We start from the raw sequence: 16,692 nt of genomic DNA on the forward strand, positions 1-16,692 counted from the left end.
GAGCATTAATTTTTTCCCAGGGAAGGATACAGCATTGATGTAGCACCAGTTTCCTTTGTTGATCAGCCCTCGGGGTTGCAAAGACACTGGTTTATGTATTAGTCTTACATTTTCCAGTATTTCTGCAGAATGAGAAACAGTAAATTGAGCATCAACAAAACTCACGTGGCCATCAAGCAAATATCCGCTGCAGCATTACACAGTAATTCAAATCAATGAACAAGATTCCCAGAAACCTCAGCAAATGATTTTCACTCCATTTAACCACTGCTCACATTCCAAATCAGACGTTATTTCTTCCACTGAAGACATCCCGGGATTCGGATCAGAAGATGCTGGTACAAAACTGATCACTGTCATTCCAAAACAAGACCTACTGATTTGGATGTTTGTTTACCTAAATCCAGATATTTTATTTATATTGCTACATAGATACATACATAGATATAAAATGCCATTAGCTGGAATCACTTGTCACCAGTTTTATGAAGCTTTTCCCACATGTTTCTGCTTTGAAGAGATGAAGCCAACGCAGCGGTCTCAGTTTAGAAGTTTCACCATCCACTGTCTTACAACAAAATCATCTCAGTGCAAACACACAGACAGATGTGCTCTGTTCTTCAGAACAGCCTGTTTTATTTAAGACTTCCAAAATCTACGAGATAACAGCCTTATATAACAGAATTCCTACTCTTTCCTGATTTCAAAGTGTGCAGCAAAGGCCCAAGTTTAAAACTTAGAAACCACTGCACATTAGTCTGTCCCAGTTACGAAACCAAGAGCAACACAGGCAGCTTTTCCAGGAATCCTGACCTGTTATTTAGGTACCTAAATAAGAACTGTTTGAAGAAAATATTGGAGCTCATACGCTTTAAACTTGCAAAATAAGGACAAGATGTATACAAGACAAAATACAAATTGCAAGTAAATATAGCAATTGTATACCGAGGGGGTTATTTATTTTTGTAATAAATGGGAGGGGCTCTATTACCCATAAGCTGGAAGAGTTTGAACTCTTCATTAAAGGACTAAACAGATAAAATGACATGACATAGGTACAAAAACAGAAGTACAAAGCTGTAACTAAGCAGAGGAGGTGGCAGAACTGCAAACAAAATCCACGTCGTTCTACTTCCAAGCTATCTCCCTATCTATAAGATCATATTTCCTACAGGTAACGCCAGCTCTAACCAAATAGAAGTGACAAAAAAATAGAGAATTTTAAGTTCAGTTGTCTATTACATCAAGAACATGCCACCTGAAAGAGCAGACCGCAAAGAAATGTAAAATGGAAGATGTAGCACAGATGCAGAAGATTCTTTTCTATGAGGGCTAAAATATGTTATTAAATTACTGCTAAAGTACTTCAGAATGTATTGTTAGAGCAGCAACATTTGAACTGTGTTCACACATACAGTATTAACTCATCACTGTTGAAAATAAGGATAAAAGTAATGGGAAAGTTTCTGTTTTTCGTGTCTATCAATAACTTTTTACATTAACTCTTTTCTTCTCTATTTTTGCATCATGCTAAATAAAGATATTATTAGGACCTTTAGCATCCTCTTGTGGTCACAAAGCTGCTTTGTGGACAGGCTCCAGTGCAATTCCTGGGAGTTTTGCTTCTTTTAACAAAGGCTTGGGTTTGTGTACAGCAATTACATTCAGTAGCACATTTCCAATCTACATCAAACATTTACACGGTAACAAGAACAACTTTTACAAGAGTATCAGAAGAAAAATACACTTACAACCGTGAGAAAATCTTAAAAGTTCAAAACCTGTTGGAAAGCTCTTGTCATTACCCAGAAAATTCATTTCTTTTGGAGGGTGCTGACTTGTGAAATGAGGCAATATTTAGATATTTCTGTCGGTAAACAGAAAGCATTTTGCTAAAGTTCATTCACTGGGTTCTGTTATAACAAATATCTCTCAATTTTTTTTTTAAAAAGGTGATTTCCTAATCAAAGCAAGTCCAAAATTTAGTGAGAGAAGCCCTGTGGATACGGTGTCCATGCTGAAGAGATAAAGGTGGTTACAAGTTAGGAACTGAACACTTGGCTTAAGGCCCTGATTTAAAGAACATTGTGTCTGTCACTCAGATCTTTCCTCAAATCTGGGCAGTGACTAAAAAATCCCAGGACAACACTGCTGGGATGACTCTAAACAAAAACATTTCTGTAAGAATGCAGTTTGAATGTGCAAGAGGCTGCGTTTCTGAGGTTTATAAACCCCCCCCAGACCCTGGATGTCTCCACAACTCCTTGCTCTAAGCATTTACCCACCTTTACAATGAGAAAAAAATCTTCTACTATGTAACACTGAAACACCTTTCTTACAATCTGAACTTATTTTTTGTTAATCACTAGTCTTGGCAGAACTGTGAGTTGCCATCTTCTTTATGAATTTGTTTTGTGCATTTTGATTTACATCCATGGTCACTCCAACAAAATCATCTGACACAAATTAAATCCAAATTTTCCATATTTGCCCACATGGTGTTTAAATCTTACTTCCATTTTTGCTGCTGCACAGTGAAATTTTCCTTCAGAAGGAATGCCCAAAGACTGCCATTGCATCAAATTCTTAACAGCAGAATTAAGTTATCTTCCATGTTTTCCATGTAAATTGTTATTAACACACACTGGGAAAAAAAACAACAAACTTTGTCTTCTTCAGCAGTACTAAAGACACCCATCAACTCCCTAAAACTCCCAGATCCTTTTCTCTAATACTTCTACAATTAGTTTGTCACATTGTACTTGCATTTGGTTTCAGTTCTGCTGTATCCTTCCATACTTGAATTTACTGGATTCCCTTCCTTCTAATTTAAAATCATTCCGGATTTAGTCAGATCTTAAATGTTTCTGTTCTTCGATTCATCTGAAATCCTGCCTGCTGTAAACAGATTTTATGGGCACTGTTACCTCCATCATCCAACAGTGAAAACACTGCAAGAGAACAGGATTCAGAAAATGGTTTTAGATTCTTTCTCTGCAATTCTTCCTAAGATTACCAAGAACAGTTAAAAGACTACTCAGAGAATTGACAGTTTTCCAAACACTTATTTCTTAGCTTATTTACAGCATTACATAAGGCATTATTAATTATCAGGTTATAATTGTAGGGGACCAACTGTGAAATGTGGCAAGTAAAGCCTTGAAGAGTCTTATTTTTTATCAATACCATTTATAACCTTACTATCCCTTAGATATTCATTATTAAATGTTTGTTCTAGCATCTAAATTAGGCTGTGGTGCATAATTACTACAGTTGCCCCTTTCTAAACACACAAGTGCAGCAGCTGCACAGCTGATACATCTTGGACACTTGTTAAAATTAAGTCTTCAGTATTTCTTATCAAGATTAACATGAAATCTGTCTGTTCTATTTATTTTCTAGTCCTGGTCACCTCCTCACCTTGTGTAGCTTGTGTCTAAATTTGAGGCCAAAGAAACGACAGATCTCTGCAGGCTGAATCAAGCAGCATTACATTATCTTCAAGGTGGCTGTGAATCGTTAACCTCTCTCTGTTGAAATTTGTCCCTGGAAAAGCAACTTCACCTCTTGTGTGCTGAGCACCTGTTCTAAATAAAAGCTGTACAGAAGGACCTCAGCACTCCAACACTGGGTTGTTTGTTGATTTGATTTATTAATTTTGCCTGTTAACTCAAGATACTGCAGGTGTAGAGTTTACCTGTGTCCAGCACCCAACGGCACTTGGGGTCAAAAATTCATTCCCATTGGCATGAGTTGAAGCTGCTGAACTCCCAGCAAATCCACGAGGATGATCTCAACTCAGGCACAGAGAAAACAAGGCACCCACCAGCAGCTCTCTCTGACAAACACACAGACCTCTATGTACCCTCACACAGTGATGCTCACCAAGGCAGGAGATTTGGAATTAAATATGTACAGAACAGAGCAAACGACCTGTCTGGAAATCACGAACTGGAACTCCTGTAACACATTTTTGAGTGTGGGTGTATGAACAAAGCACTCAGGTACCTGCTTTCCAAACAGGACAGAGAACACTCAAGTACATATAAAGAAAATAAAGAAAAACACCTTTTTGCACACAGCAAAGCACTGATTACATGGCATTCAGACCTTCAAGTGAACATTTTACACTGAAAGCAGCAGCATCTGAATTACAGGAATTGCAGCATTAGCTCCTACCTAAATCAGCTACAATGAGCAGATGAATTTCTTGTATCTATACTCAGATTATTCCTCTGCCCAAACAGCAAGCTAATAGTGAAGGTGCAGAAGAAAATGGGATAAAAGTTACATTTGTGTTTTACTGCATTGAAGACAAAATAAAAAGCTCTGCTCCCACCTGGTGGCAAAAAGTAGTACAGAAACAGTGAAAGTCTAGAAAGTTAACTTAGAACTGGAACAACCTGGACAAGATAATAAATCTTTTCCATTTATAATGGCAAGCAATCCTAGCTTTATGACTGTCACAAAATAGTTTTAAGTTAAAAATCATTACCAAATGATAGATTGAGATTTTAAGACAACATTCTTCATATGGGTTCATACAGACTGTAATCACCTGCTTTTATATATATATATATAAATACAGTGTTTGTGACACCTAAGTGGAAAACACTCTGAAATATTAATTATTCTGACAGCTTTTCTCTCAACAGACAATTCTGAGTAATGAAACCATTGCTGAGCAAGGAGGGAAGGAGAGGCAGCACACACTTCTGGGCACTCTGAACATCATCTCCAGGTCTGTTAAGAGTGCAAATCTGACTTGAAGCTGTCACATTGAAAACAGCACTGTACTTGTAAATTAGCTTGTAGCATAAACAGCAGGATTCTGCACAAGCCTTCTCACACATGGACCACTTCACAGATTTAAAATAATTACTTTGCTTCAAACACTCATGAGTCAGTGACACAAAATGCACCCAACTGGGAGAACTTAACAGTTTCTGGCTGAATCTGTACAAACAACCTCCTGCACTTTCTAGCATTTCCCATTAGGAAAAATATGACAGGACCAGGAATCAAAGCCTTTGCATCACTCATTCCCTGTCCTGATGTCCCCTCTGGACAGCCCCTTAGGGTAATTCCTCAACTGGCAATAGCTAGCACTGGTTATGGATAAAGCAATACTGTTTGTAATGGTTAAAGATAATGCTAAAATTGGAAGGACAGACCTCTCAAACAGCATCTTCGTAAATATGATATTTCCTGAATAGAAATTTCTGAAGCAAGACCTATGTAGACATTACACTTCAACTGCTGTTTAGTGCCCAGGAATTTCAGCTACTTTGGTATAAAAATAGTAACACTCTTCCTGTAATGGAATACACTGCAAAACTGTAAATACTGGACAATATAACACACCGTTTTCAGAACAAACCTTTCTAACATATTCTCCTTTTTATAACAGCACAGAGCTGAACACAACCAGCCTATTTCAAACCACAGATCACTTGCACAGACTGTCTGACAAGTTGTTTGACAAGCAGCAGTAGTTTCACCGTATCTGGGATAATGACATGGCAATGCCTGGTTGGAATGTTTACTCAGGGGGATACAAATTGGCTTATTCAAATGACATCCTTCATGCAGTGTTTGAACAGTCGGCTCATTTACCAGAGGAATGTTCTCTATCAATATTGCACACTCCTGTTTACAAGCAGAGTTAATACCCTTCCAGTGTAACATCCACTCGTGTGTATTAACTATACCTGCAATCTTTATGGCTACAGGATCCTCTGAAACTGGAACAGGTCCCTCTTTGACTTCAACCTGTTTTTCAGGGACCAGAGGAGATGTGGCAGGAGGGGTATACTTAGTCTCAACATAGACCACAGATGTGGAAGCAGAGGGCTTGGAATTGTGAAAAAGACTAGCCCACGATTTTGCAGGCTGATTAACAGGGACTGATCCTGCAAGCGGGACCGTTGCCTCAGTAGTAGGTGAAGCTTCCTCAGGCTTAGCTTGGTCTGAGTCAGTGCTTTCCACAGTGTGCAATTCTACCCCATTGGCAGCTGTGTCCTCACCAGAGGATTCAAGTGTTTGTCCATTAGTAACGCCAAGAGTTTCAGTAGTATCAGTACCAGCATAAGACTGTACAACAGCTGTCCTTAGGGGGCTATCTCTGATGGCCTCTGAGGGGAGGCAAAACTGTTCAGAATTAGGAAGGCGGCATACCTCGGGCTGCCCGGCAGTCCTGCCGGGGGCTGCGGCGCCGGGCTCGGCACACGCAGCTCCGGCCAGGAAGTCCACAGAGCTGGCGGGGCTGCTGCAAGTCCTCGGCGTGGCCAGGGAGGGGAGGTCTCCTGCCAGCTCCGTGTCCTCCGTGCTCAGGCTGTTGAGTCCGGCGGCCGTGGCGTGGCCGTTCACCAGCGCCTCCGGGGCAGCCACGCCGTCAGGGACATCTTCCAAGTAACTGTAGTATCCAGGGGGTCTTTTTTTCTTCTTTTTCCGCTCCCTCTGCCCAAGGCCTCCAGCCAAGCTGTCGTTTTCAGCGTTGGAGCCGCTGTCCAGAGCCAGGGTGGGGTCACTGAACTGGCAGTCAATGGAGTTGTAGTTTGTGTCGCTGAGAGCATCATCTGGAGTTTTCTGAGCAGGTGCACAGCTGAGAATGAATTCTGGAGCCTGAGGATTCAGAGTACTTGAAATACTGTAGTCGGTGTTATTTAGGACAGATGACTGAGTCTCAATAACTTCATTAACACCAAATTCAATTCTCTGATACTCTTCCCCTGGACAAGAGAAAGCAAATCTGTTAAGAGAATCACACTGAATCAAAAAGCTACAAAAACAAGGAAAAAAACCTCCCTATTTTCCTGTAACTCCAAAAACAAACTACATTTCCCCAAACAAAAGTAATTCTCATTCTCAATCATGAAGGCTTTCGTAAGATCATTTTCTTAAAGATTCAGGTTTTCTTAACTGGAGTTATGTAATTTCCAAATCACTGCACAGCTCCTGCATATAACCCCTATTAAAGTCACCTCTTAAGGAAAACTATTAAAGTCCAATGACTATAGGAATAATCTGCAATAAATTAATTATTGGATAATTGCCTATAAAATATGGTGTAATACTTTACTCCATTCTTTTTCTCAAGCCAGTCTGTTCAACTGACAATGACAAAATCTAAGCCTTTGCCTTTTTAACTTTTCTCCATCTGAGGTTTGGTTCTTGAGGGGCTGGGTTTGGTTTTCCTGATGTGATTTATCACAATCAAAGATTTATCACAATCCTTAATAACAAAAATATTTTCATTAATTGCCTGGAACACTGCAATTAAAGCTTTTGTGGAACACTGCAATTAAAGCTTTTGAACCTCTAGGCTCACTGATAACTTCTTTAATTTTATCACAATTGGATTTGTTACTATGTAAGAGTAATGATACATACAAGTCCAGGATTTTACGACATGAAATACAACAGATACTCCTCAACATAAAATCAACATTCAACTTGTATATAGGAGTTGTATTGAAAAAATATGAACAGGTTTTTTTGTTTTATTGATTTATTTATTTGCCTTGGAACTAAAGAAACACTAAGAAATATTCTCATGGCACGCTGCAGTATCACAAAATATTTTCAGTCACCAAGTTCTGCAATTTCATGGAATTTATTGTTATAATGTATGTGTGCTAACTGGTAACACTGAATACTTCAGCTACAACTATTTCTGTAACTATCAAAGATAGAAAATTAATGAAACAGTTTCAGGAATTTTGAAGGTAAGTTGACATTTTAAAGCTCTGTAGGTCTTTATGGTATCTATGTTACTGTTTCAAAGACATTACATTTTAGTATTTTGTGTTTCCTCAACAATGGGGGCTGAAACACACACTGCCAATTTTTAAGACTTGCTGCAGAACCAAACAACATTAGATATTAATTCCAAAGGAATGTAAGTGGATACACCACTAAACTTTTAAGACTTTGTGCAACTTACATTATGCATGACATGCCAACAAATGAATATTTTCAAGTACACCACAGACTCACTAAAATGAGGTGGATTTTTTTTTAAACACAACAAAAAGCAACCAACAGGTCCCAGAAAAGAAGTTATTCATTCACACATCTAAGGAAATAATCCTATGGGAAAACAATCTAGTGGAGGATATTTTGATATACGACTGTCAATGGAAGAGTTCTGCAACTCTCTGGATACTTTCTAGAAAAGTCTGCTAACAAATATTTTAGTTTTAAAAAATGTGACAGGAACAAGAATCTGTATTTTTTAATATCAAATGAAGAGTAACAAACATTCAACATGTGTTGAGGTCTGACTTATCCATGCGATACCAACATATTATGATTTAAGAACAAATTATAAAGATGTTAATTGCTTTTCTGCTTTGATCTATTAACCTGACTAAACGAGAAGCAAACACGTCACATACCAACTTCCATCTTGTTGCCAGTCAGACTAAAGGAGACTTTTTGAAAACAAAAAAAGGTAAAAATTCCACACATATCTGGATTCTCTAAATCACCTTAAGAAGAGAGTGAATTTCAAATTTCTAATTTTTTTCCCTCTCCCTGTGAGAAAGCATGTTTAACACCCTCTCTGTCATTCACCAACCACTTCTGCAATCACTGACAAGCCATCACCACCCAGAAGAGAGGGCTGAGGTTTCTTTTTTAAAAAATCAGCAGCCTGGAGCCAGGGAGGGGGGAAGCTGTGCCTGATCTGCACTGGAGAGGGAAGGGCTGGGAGAGCTCAGGCAGCACCTCCTGTTCCAGGGGCTGTCAATGCCACAGAGCCTGAGCTGGCTGTGCACACACAGCTCCAAACCAGCCACAGCTTTCTCTGCTTGCAAATGCAAAGTTTTGGGGGATTTAAGGGATATAAAACCACAACAAAACCATTCCTCATTAGTTCATCTGTTTATGGAGTGACTCCTTAGCTCAAGCATGAACCAAGAGCTGGTTCTTTCTACCCTTTGTTACAACAGCACAAAGCACAGGCAACAACTGGTAACACCCAATATTGCTCCTGCCTTGATACAAATGAATTATTGGGCACATTTCAAGTCCTACCACTTCAAATAATCCAGGACTTCTTCTTTTCCAAAATCCATGTTAAAAAATGCAATAACTGCTTCAAAACAAAGAATGTGGTTTCCCTTCATGGGCGAGCCAAGTCTATCACAGCCCAAAGTACAAGCTGTCACGTCTGTACCCCTGTCCTGCTCCTCTCTCCCCAGCAAGCTCCCAGCACTTGTGTGACCCAAAGCTAACCTAGCAAAAAACATCATCTAAGGGAGCATTTTTTCTAGTTTTGGTGAGTTTATCAGTTTATTGTACACTAAACAATCACAAGAGCCCACTCAGGGCTAGTGGGGAGCGGAAAACAGAACAAATCCCTTACAGTTATGGCACAATGAACGATGTAGGCTGAAACCTTGCCAAGAGCATAACTGATGTTGTAGCATTTAACACACAAATTAGGAAGTTACAGCTGAGCAATTAATCTTTGCACCTTACAGCAGGATTAGAATAATAAATAACAGTAGCTACTGCATAGTTAGTCTATGGAATGACTGGCAGAAGCTCATTTGCTGTAAGATTGTCAAGTTCATTTGAGAAAAATAAGAGGAAATTTTTTTTCCTTATTTGTTTTGACTTTCCACTTTGCTTCAGGGCATCTTTGTTTCAACCTAGTTCACAGCTCTATTTCTGAATGGACTGAAACAGATCTCTCTGCCGTGAACAACACAGCACACATATTGAAACAAGCACCGACAGATGCTCCAAGGACAGTCTATGTACAACCCCAGAATCTGTGAATGCACAGTACTAATTAGTGTGAACAGAGTTCTGCATATTAGAGCTTAAGCCATGATTTGATTACTCCTAGTAGGTATTAACAGATATTCTAATTCTGTAATGAAGTTAAACACTGAAGATAAGTATGGAAAAAAATGAAGACTATGGGGAATGGTAACATGGTAAGGGTGTGTCATCATTTATAAATATAAATATTCTGCATAAACAAGCATTCCAGTTTAGTTTGCACAGCTTCCTATGCAGCCATCACAGTGATAATGTGCATGCACAGTACAGTGCAAGCTTGTTAAAGACATTTTTCAAGCAAAACCTAATTTGCTGTCATTACCTAATCTCAGGGCTGGGAGGGGTTCTCTCAAGGTCTAGGAATGATCTGAAAGACATTTGTACAAACCAACTTTCTGTATGGCTTGTGAACGTTAAAATCTCAGTCTGAAAGAACAAAACTTGAATCCAGTTAGACAAAGCAATATGTGACTAGATGCCCCTGTCACCAACAGACAATTCACACCATATGGGCTTTTTAAAGACCCTTTCTAACTCCTACTTAAAACTACTCAGGATCCTAAAACTAGTCTTGTACTAAATAAAACTCCCGAATTGTCAGAAGTGTTGCTGATCTGCTTTCAAATGGGACCTTAGGTCCTTCTTTCTGACTGCCTATCTTGTTTATCTTTAAATGCAAGGCCAAAGTCTCCAAGCACAATGATCAGGTGTTCTTAAACATTAATGTGTGGTTTGGTCCTCTTTTGACTACTTTTGAGAAATGTTCAGTCAGATACTTGCATGATTTTCTAAGGAGATCTGGAGTCATGTTCATTTACATCTGGGTCTCAGCTTCCTTGCTCTCCTCTGCTTCAAGGAGGAAACAAAAAACTAATTTACCTGCTGCTTAAAATACTGTGACAGTTTGGTTTAAACTATATAGAGTGAGGATCCCAGGGCAGCTCCTACCTACCTGTCCATTTCTCATAACTCTGAAGTAAGGTCAGGCTGTAAGAGGTATGAGTTGAGGCAGATGAGACCTGTGAGCATTACAGCTTTAAAAGGGGAAATCTGTAATGTATTTTTACATTGTCACACTTTCATCAAGAGATAAGAAAACCCAAACCAGGATTCTCCAAAAAAAAAAAAAAAAAAACCAAGCCAGGCAGAAACAAGAGTCAAAAGGAGCACAGAACAGAACACTGCTTGCAGAGCAGTCTTGCTGTAACTGTTAGAAAATACTCATGCTGTGGCTCTTCAGCCCCACTCACTTCCACAGCTACATCCTACAGTGTTTCCACAGGGCTCTAAGACTGTGGCACAGTCAAGGAGGAGTAAGATGTCCACTGTAATTAGCTGAAGTTCAATGCAGAATTTTCAAAACCTCTCGCAGATATCATTCAGTAAAGGAATTAAAAAAACCAACCTGCTTAATATATCCCTGTGCTGAGCAAGTTCTAACAATTAAAGAGAGGTTACAGTAAATCTCAATAAAGTGTCATAACCTTGAAGTTTAAAAAAAAAAATCTTGATTTCTTACCATCATGAAACTTACCTGTGGATTTAATACCACATGAAACTGTTTCATTGTATGGGGGGAGCTGTACAAAAAAGAAATGAAACTTATTTAAAGGCAAAGCAAATCTATGAACATCTGATATCAGTTTCATTTGAAACATCTGAATCCTTTAAAAATAACATCATAATTGAGATTTGATTTTCGGAGAGGATGCCTTGAACTCATGCTTCTATATTTATCAAATCCCACACTGCAGCTTCAGCTGTCCTTGCAGATTACCACATTGTACTGAAAGATAAAGATTATCTTGGTTACACACTACAGGCTCACCAACCTCTCAAGCAATTCACCTCCCAGCATCAGGATCTTTCTTCATCAACTCACCCCGATTTTAGGATGAGGAACATATCCTCTTTCTATACAAAAACTGAGGATAGACCAAATTGTGAAATGATGAAACAAACTTTTGCACAGCCAACAATCACACCTAAACCTTTTGACTCTCAACCTGCTCCAGTGTGGTCCTTGAAACGTTTCAGCTAAGGTGGATTCTGGAACACATTGATCAGTCTAAGCATAACGTACTCACAGCACAGAGTTTGTAAATACATCTCGTCCAAACAGTGGCATCACTTTATGGACTCAGGGGTTGACAGAATCCTTGCTATGGTGTAACCACACGTGGGCAGTTTCTAACCCCCATTCCCCCCACCTGCCCCTAAACCTCCTCAGCAGCTGAAAGCTTCTCCTGTGCCTGCAGGAACTGGCAGCCATTGCCACACTGCATTCCAGCAGCTCCCTGGAGAACATGGAACTAGTTCTGCAGTGGGAGATGGAACACTGAGGGGACAGTGCAGCTTTACAGTGCTATTCTAAATAGTAATTCAATGGTGTAACAAATAAAGGATTTCTTTATTGAAGTTTTCAGTTCTCTAAAGCTGCAGATACTTACACATTGCCTTCTTAATGCACTGCAGACACCAGTGCATCAGAAGCGGCAAGAAAAATGTTCCTGAAATTCCATTGCAAAAGTATATAAAAAGCACACATGCTGTAAATCCATGAGGTTTATGAACCTCAATACATCTTAATATATCATCTTTTCAAGTCAACAATGAGAATCAGTGGGTCAAGCTCCAGAACCTACTATCCATATTAATTTTGAACACAGGCTCAATCTAATTTTAGAGCTCTTAATGTCTATAACAAACAGTTTATGATAAACCTTGCAATTCTTGGTTTTATCCCAATCAAAGACCTTCAGAAAATAGAAAGATTTTTTAAAAAGTAGTCAGCCTCTTGGTCCCCTACATATCTGATTAATCAAAAGCACCTTTGCCCAGCTGACTTGTTCTGTACAGCAGGGTCATGTGAACCATCTCAGCCAACAGGTATGAGACAGAACATGTGTCACAAATGTCACATGTAAAAGGGACATTTTTAGACAATCTTTAGCTTTAACTACTCCCTTGGGTCTGTGGTTAAGGGACCTCAGAGGGACACCAGCACATGCCAGGACTGTCCCCAACACGATGTGTGTCAAACACCACTGCAGCATTATCATCTCTGTCTCGTCCTTCTTGAATTTCACCCTGCCTTTTTCAAACCAATTTTTTACACCAATTAGTGCAAAACTAATAAGCATCATTTTTATTTCACCATCCAGGTAATTAAAACGTTGAACTGAACCAGATCAAGGACAAACTTAAGGAACATCGTTTAAGAGCTCTTTGTTTTGACAGCCAACCAGTAAGTGGTACACTGAGACAGAAAATGAAGTCACACTGGTTCAGATGCTGCAGGTTCATACTTAGAGAACAGCTTTGCAGAAGTCAAGATATGATTTTCATCTTCCCCAAGGTGAGTGTTGGAACAGCTGATGGGGGGCACTTCAGGTGACATTTCATGGGATGAAAATGTCCCACCGCTGTGACTGCATTTATGGTGGGAAAACAGCAAGATCATCACAGCTACCAAGTATTACCTAAAGATCTCTTCTGTTTCCCACAGACCAGAGACACAGCTCTCCCCCTAAAAGGGCAGAAATGCTCTTTTTCCTTACTGAACTTCCCTCACTCCCTACCCCACCCCATTCCCTTCGTGCCCTTTCATTGTTCAGCAGTTTATTACACTAATTATCCTTGGAAAATTAAGCTACAGGAAGCTAAGTCACATTAACAATGGTTTGTAAACTGTGACAAAAGGATTTCCCCATCTACAGCTCGAGTGTTAGTTTCCTTTATGTTGAGAGGGCAGGATGGAAGCATGACTGAAATGTTTGAATGGAAATGTCTGGAGGAAATACATGGAAATTGACCCAGAGGAAAATTATTTTTCAAGTCTGGAGATTAGGACAATGGGATAAAACTCTTCCCTACAAAGGAAAATGGTTTCATCATTCTCTACCAAGAACTACAGAGAATAAGAGCCTACAACACTATGTGAGTGGGTCATGAACTCGAACACACAAAGACAACTGTTTCCACTCTGTGGTTCTCTCCATCACTCTGATTAGTTCATTATTGATGCACTTCTCAGACCTCACATACATCCTTCCTTGCGAGCACAGCTCTGAGGCTTAGCAGTGCTTCACCTGGCCAAAATATTAAGAATCCCTGTGCTTCAAAAGACTCCCAAGACTTAAAAGCCCACTTTACAATCAAGAACTCTGCTGGGCAAGTTCTCAGTATCTACCCCTCAAAAAAACTCCACCAAAGCTGAGGTATAGGGCTGGAAAACTCATTGTCAACATCCTACCACTACTGTCAGCTGCTCCAGCTCTTAAAGATGACAACCAGAAGGTGGAATCATTAATTTATATCTAAAAATTTACTTAATATCCACATACATGGAATGAAGACTACTGAATAATATTTTCAGTTTGTAAATTAGAAAGCCAAGTGAATGATAAAGAAGTGTGTGTATTGTTGTATTTCAAATGCACACAAGAGATGGAGCTTTCAAATGTTATTTCTAAAACAAGTTTAAAGTAGATCTTACCTCAACAGAGCATCGTGGAGTCACAAAGAACTGATTAAATTCATCAGGGCTGAACTCCCCAAAAATATACTAAAAATAAAAGAGAAGGATCTTTGTTAAAGGACTATTTATATTCAATACAATTAATAAATTCATATTAAAATCCATTAAGATACTAGAATTTAGAAAGACCCATGTGCTGGGAGTCAGAAACTCTACCTGTTTGCAGCCCAACTCCCATCTTGGTTCCTTCCTACATCTTTAGCAAAGAACTTTAAGCTCTGAAACTGTATACAAAGCATTTTCCTTCAAATTCCCATTGGAGGTGATCACAAACTGCTCCTCATCCTGTGACCAATTTAAAATCATCATGCAGGGTGAGGAGTTGCACCAGTTCGTACAAGCCCCACACAGAGGCTGGTTTGCCTTCTAAAGACACCCCTCACAACAGAAAATAACCCAAGAATTACGTCTTCAGAGTTCTGCTAAACTGATGAGTTACCGTCCCTGAGAGGTCAAGCACAGAACTGAAACTGCCTAGAAACTCTAAATATCATGATTTTGTTATTCCAGGAACTCTCCATAACAAACCTAAGACAAAACATCTTTCCCCATCTTTCTGCAGCTTTTCAGGTATTTTGCATCTAGACACTCTCTGAAAAAAAGTATCTAACAAGACCACAAAGAAAATTACACTAAAGTGAGAGTTTATATTTAATTTACAGAAAATAAAAGATTCCCAATAAAAAGGCCTGACCTGTTGGCATTTCACAGCACCTGGAAGTTTCTATAAACTTCCACCTCCAGCTGTAATTGACTGAATAGCACCCAAACGTTCAGGGCAGAGATATTAGGACAAAAAGAAGTTGAACAAGGAGCTGAATAAACTGACAAAACAGACAAAGAGGACTGAAAAACGCCACTCTTGGCATGTGGAAGGATATTGACTTTAGGAGTCACTAGTCAGAAGTGCTGTGGATGAAAGCAGGTCAGTCTGGCCCAGAACATCACAGTCCCCACTCCCATTTATCTCCGTGTTCTCCCAAGGTCATTCTGCACAATTCTTTGCTCTCCTCCACCCTCCCACCAGAAAAGCTTTTTCAGCAGAGTTAAGTCTTGCTCGTGGTAAATCCTCAGCTTGGCTGTATCAAGATACAACAAACCAGAGTGGGAGTTGAGCCAGAGAAAAGAATTCCTAAAATCTGGGAAATCATCTCTTCTGAAGCGCAGGCTGCCGCCACACACTGCACACACAGTAACCCAATCACGGGACTTTTTTCAGAGTTTTAGGTCGTTTATTGCAATGGAACTTGATGTCTACACGACTCACAGCCATCTACATTCAGAAATTTCGAAGCTTAACTGAAAGCCAAATTCCACAGCAATTACAAATCATAGTTTTCTTACACAAAAAGTGATTCATCACACATCACTTTTACACGTGGCAGTGTGTGCCCATTTTAATGGCCTTCAGGGTTTTTAAAAACAGTAATGTAATCTAGTTTAGACTACAAACAGCCCTATCAGTCAAAACAAACTGGAACATCTGTGATTCAAAGGGTGAAGAACAGTTAAACATTTAATGCTTCAAAAACTCTTCCCACAGCCAACTGCTGCCCACCAAGGGAGAATCCAACACCCCAAACCCAACAGATCCCTAAATTGTACCCGAGTGGCTTCACAGTTCTTGGCACAGGACTCGGGCTTGGTTTATGCTCTCAATATAACCAAGGCATTTTTATTCAGCAGCACATGAACTAGACCTCATCATATTCCAAAAACAAACCTAAGAAAACCACTTGCTGACTCATCACTAAATTATGTTTTAAGAGGTATTTTTGATGCAGTCATGCAACAGAACAAAACAATCTCAAGTGTAGTCTATTAAAAGTTACATAAATCCAACCCTAATTCCTTCATGCAATAATATAATACAGTCACTTCATTTAACAACATTTTAAAGCGAAGTATCACAGGCCTGGTACTTCTTTCTGAGGTTCTTTTTTAATGAGGAAACACAAGACAAAAAACTGAACAAAGTGATCATTAACACCACTTTAATGAACTGTTTTAATGGTGTATTCATATAGAGAAATTTGTGTCTTTGCAACTCTTCCTGCATAATTTAAAACAAGACTTTAAATATTTACCAACATCTAGTCCTAGTCAGACTAAAGCTCAAAAAACCCATCCCATCTGGGCTTGAAATAAACTGAATTTTATCTGATTTATTTGTTTTTATTTACCAATGCCTCACATCTTCATTAAGTCACCAGTTAAAAGATCTCTGCACAGTAACTGAGAAAAATACTGTTCCAAAACAAACCTGAGGCCATAGGACCAATGACATTAAACCTGCCCAGTTTAACCAACCTCCTCTGCCTCCAGTCAGCCTCATCTCTCCAGAAATAATTTCTGCA

At 39.3% G+C, this 16,692-nt stretch overlaps 1 protein-coding gene and 1 long non-coding RNA gene across 2 annotated transcripts in view; both read right to left on the reverse strand.

Moving 5' to 3' along the window:
* Positions 1-16,692, reverse strand: part of USP10 (ubiquitin specific peptidase 10) — a 47,385-nt gene that overhangs the window by 13,315 nt on the left and 17,378 nt on the right. Inside the window, exons 2-5 of the mRNA XM_039558230.1 lie at positions 14,294-14,362; positions 11,330-11,375; positions 5,712-6,731; positions 31-122 (exon numbers count right to left, since the gene is read on the reverse strand). Coding sequence (XP_039414164.1) covers positions 31-122; positions 5,712-6,731; positions 11,330-11,375; positions 14,294-14,362 — 1,227 coding nt within the window. The remainder of the gene's footprint in view (positions 1-30; positions 123-5,711; positions 6,732-11,329; positions 11,376-14,293; positions 14,363-16,692) is intronic.
* LOC120410589 lies at positions 608-5,704 on the reverse strand. Its single transcript, XR_005602894.1, has 2 exons — positions 3,421-5,704; positions 608-2,951 (listed from the first exon to the last, which is right to left on the reverse strand). It is a non-coding gene; the product is annotated as an uncharacterized LOC120410589 (long non-coding RNA).

Source organism: Corvus cornix, chromosome 11 (genome assembly GCF_000738735.6).
Source record: "Corvus cornix cornix isolate S_Up_H32 chromosome 11, ASM73873v5, whole genome shotgun sequence".
NCBI lineage: Eukaryota > Metazoa > Chordata > Aves > Passeriformes > Corvidae > Corvus > Corvus cornix.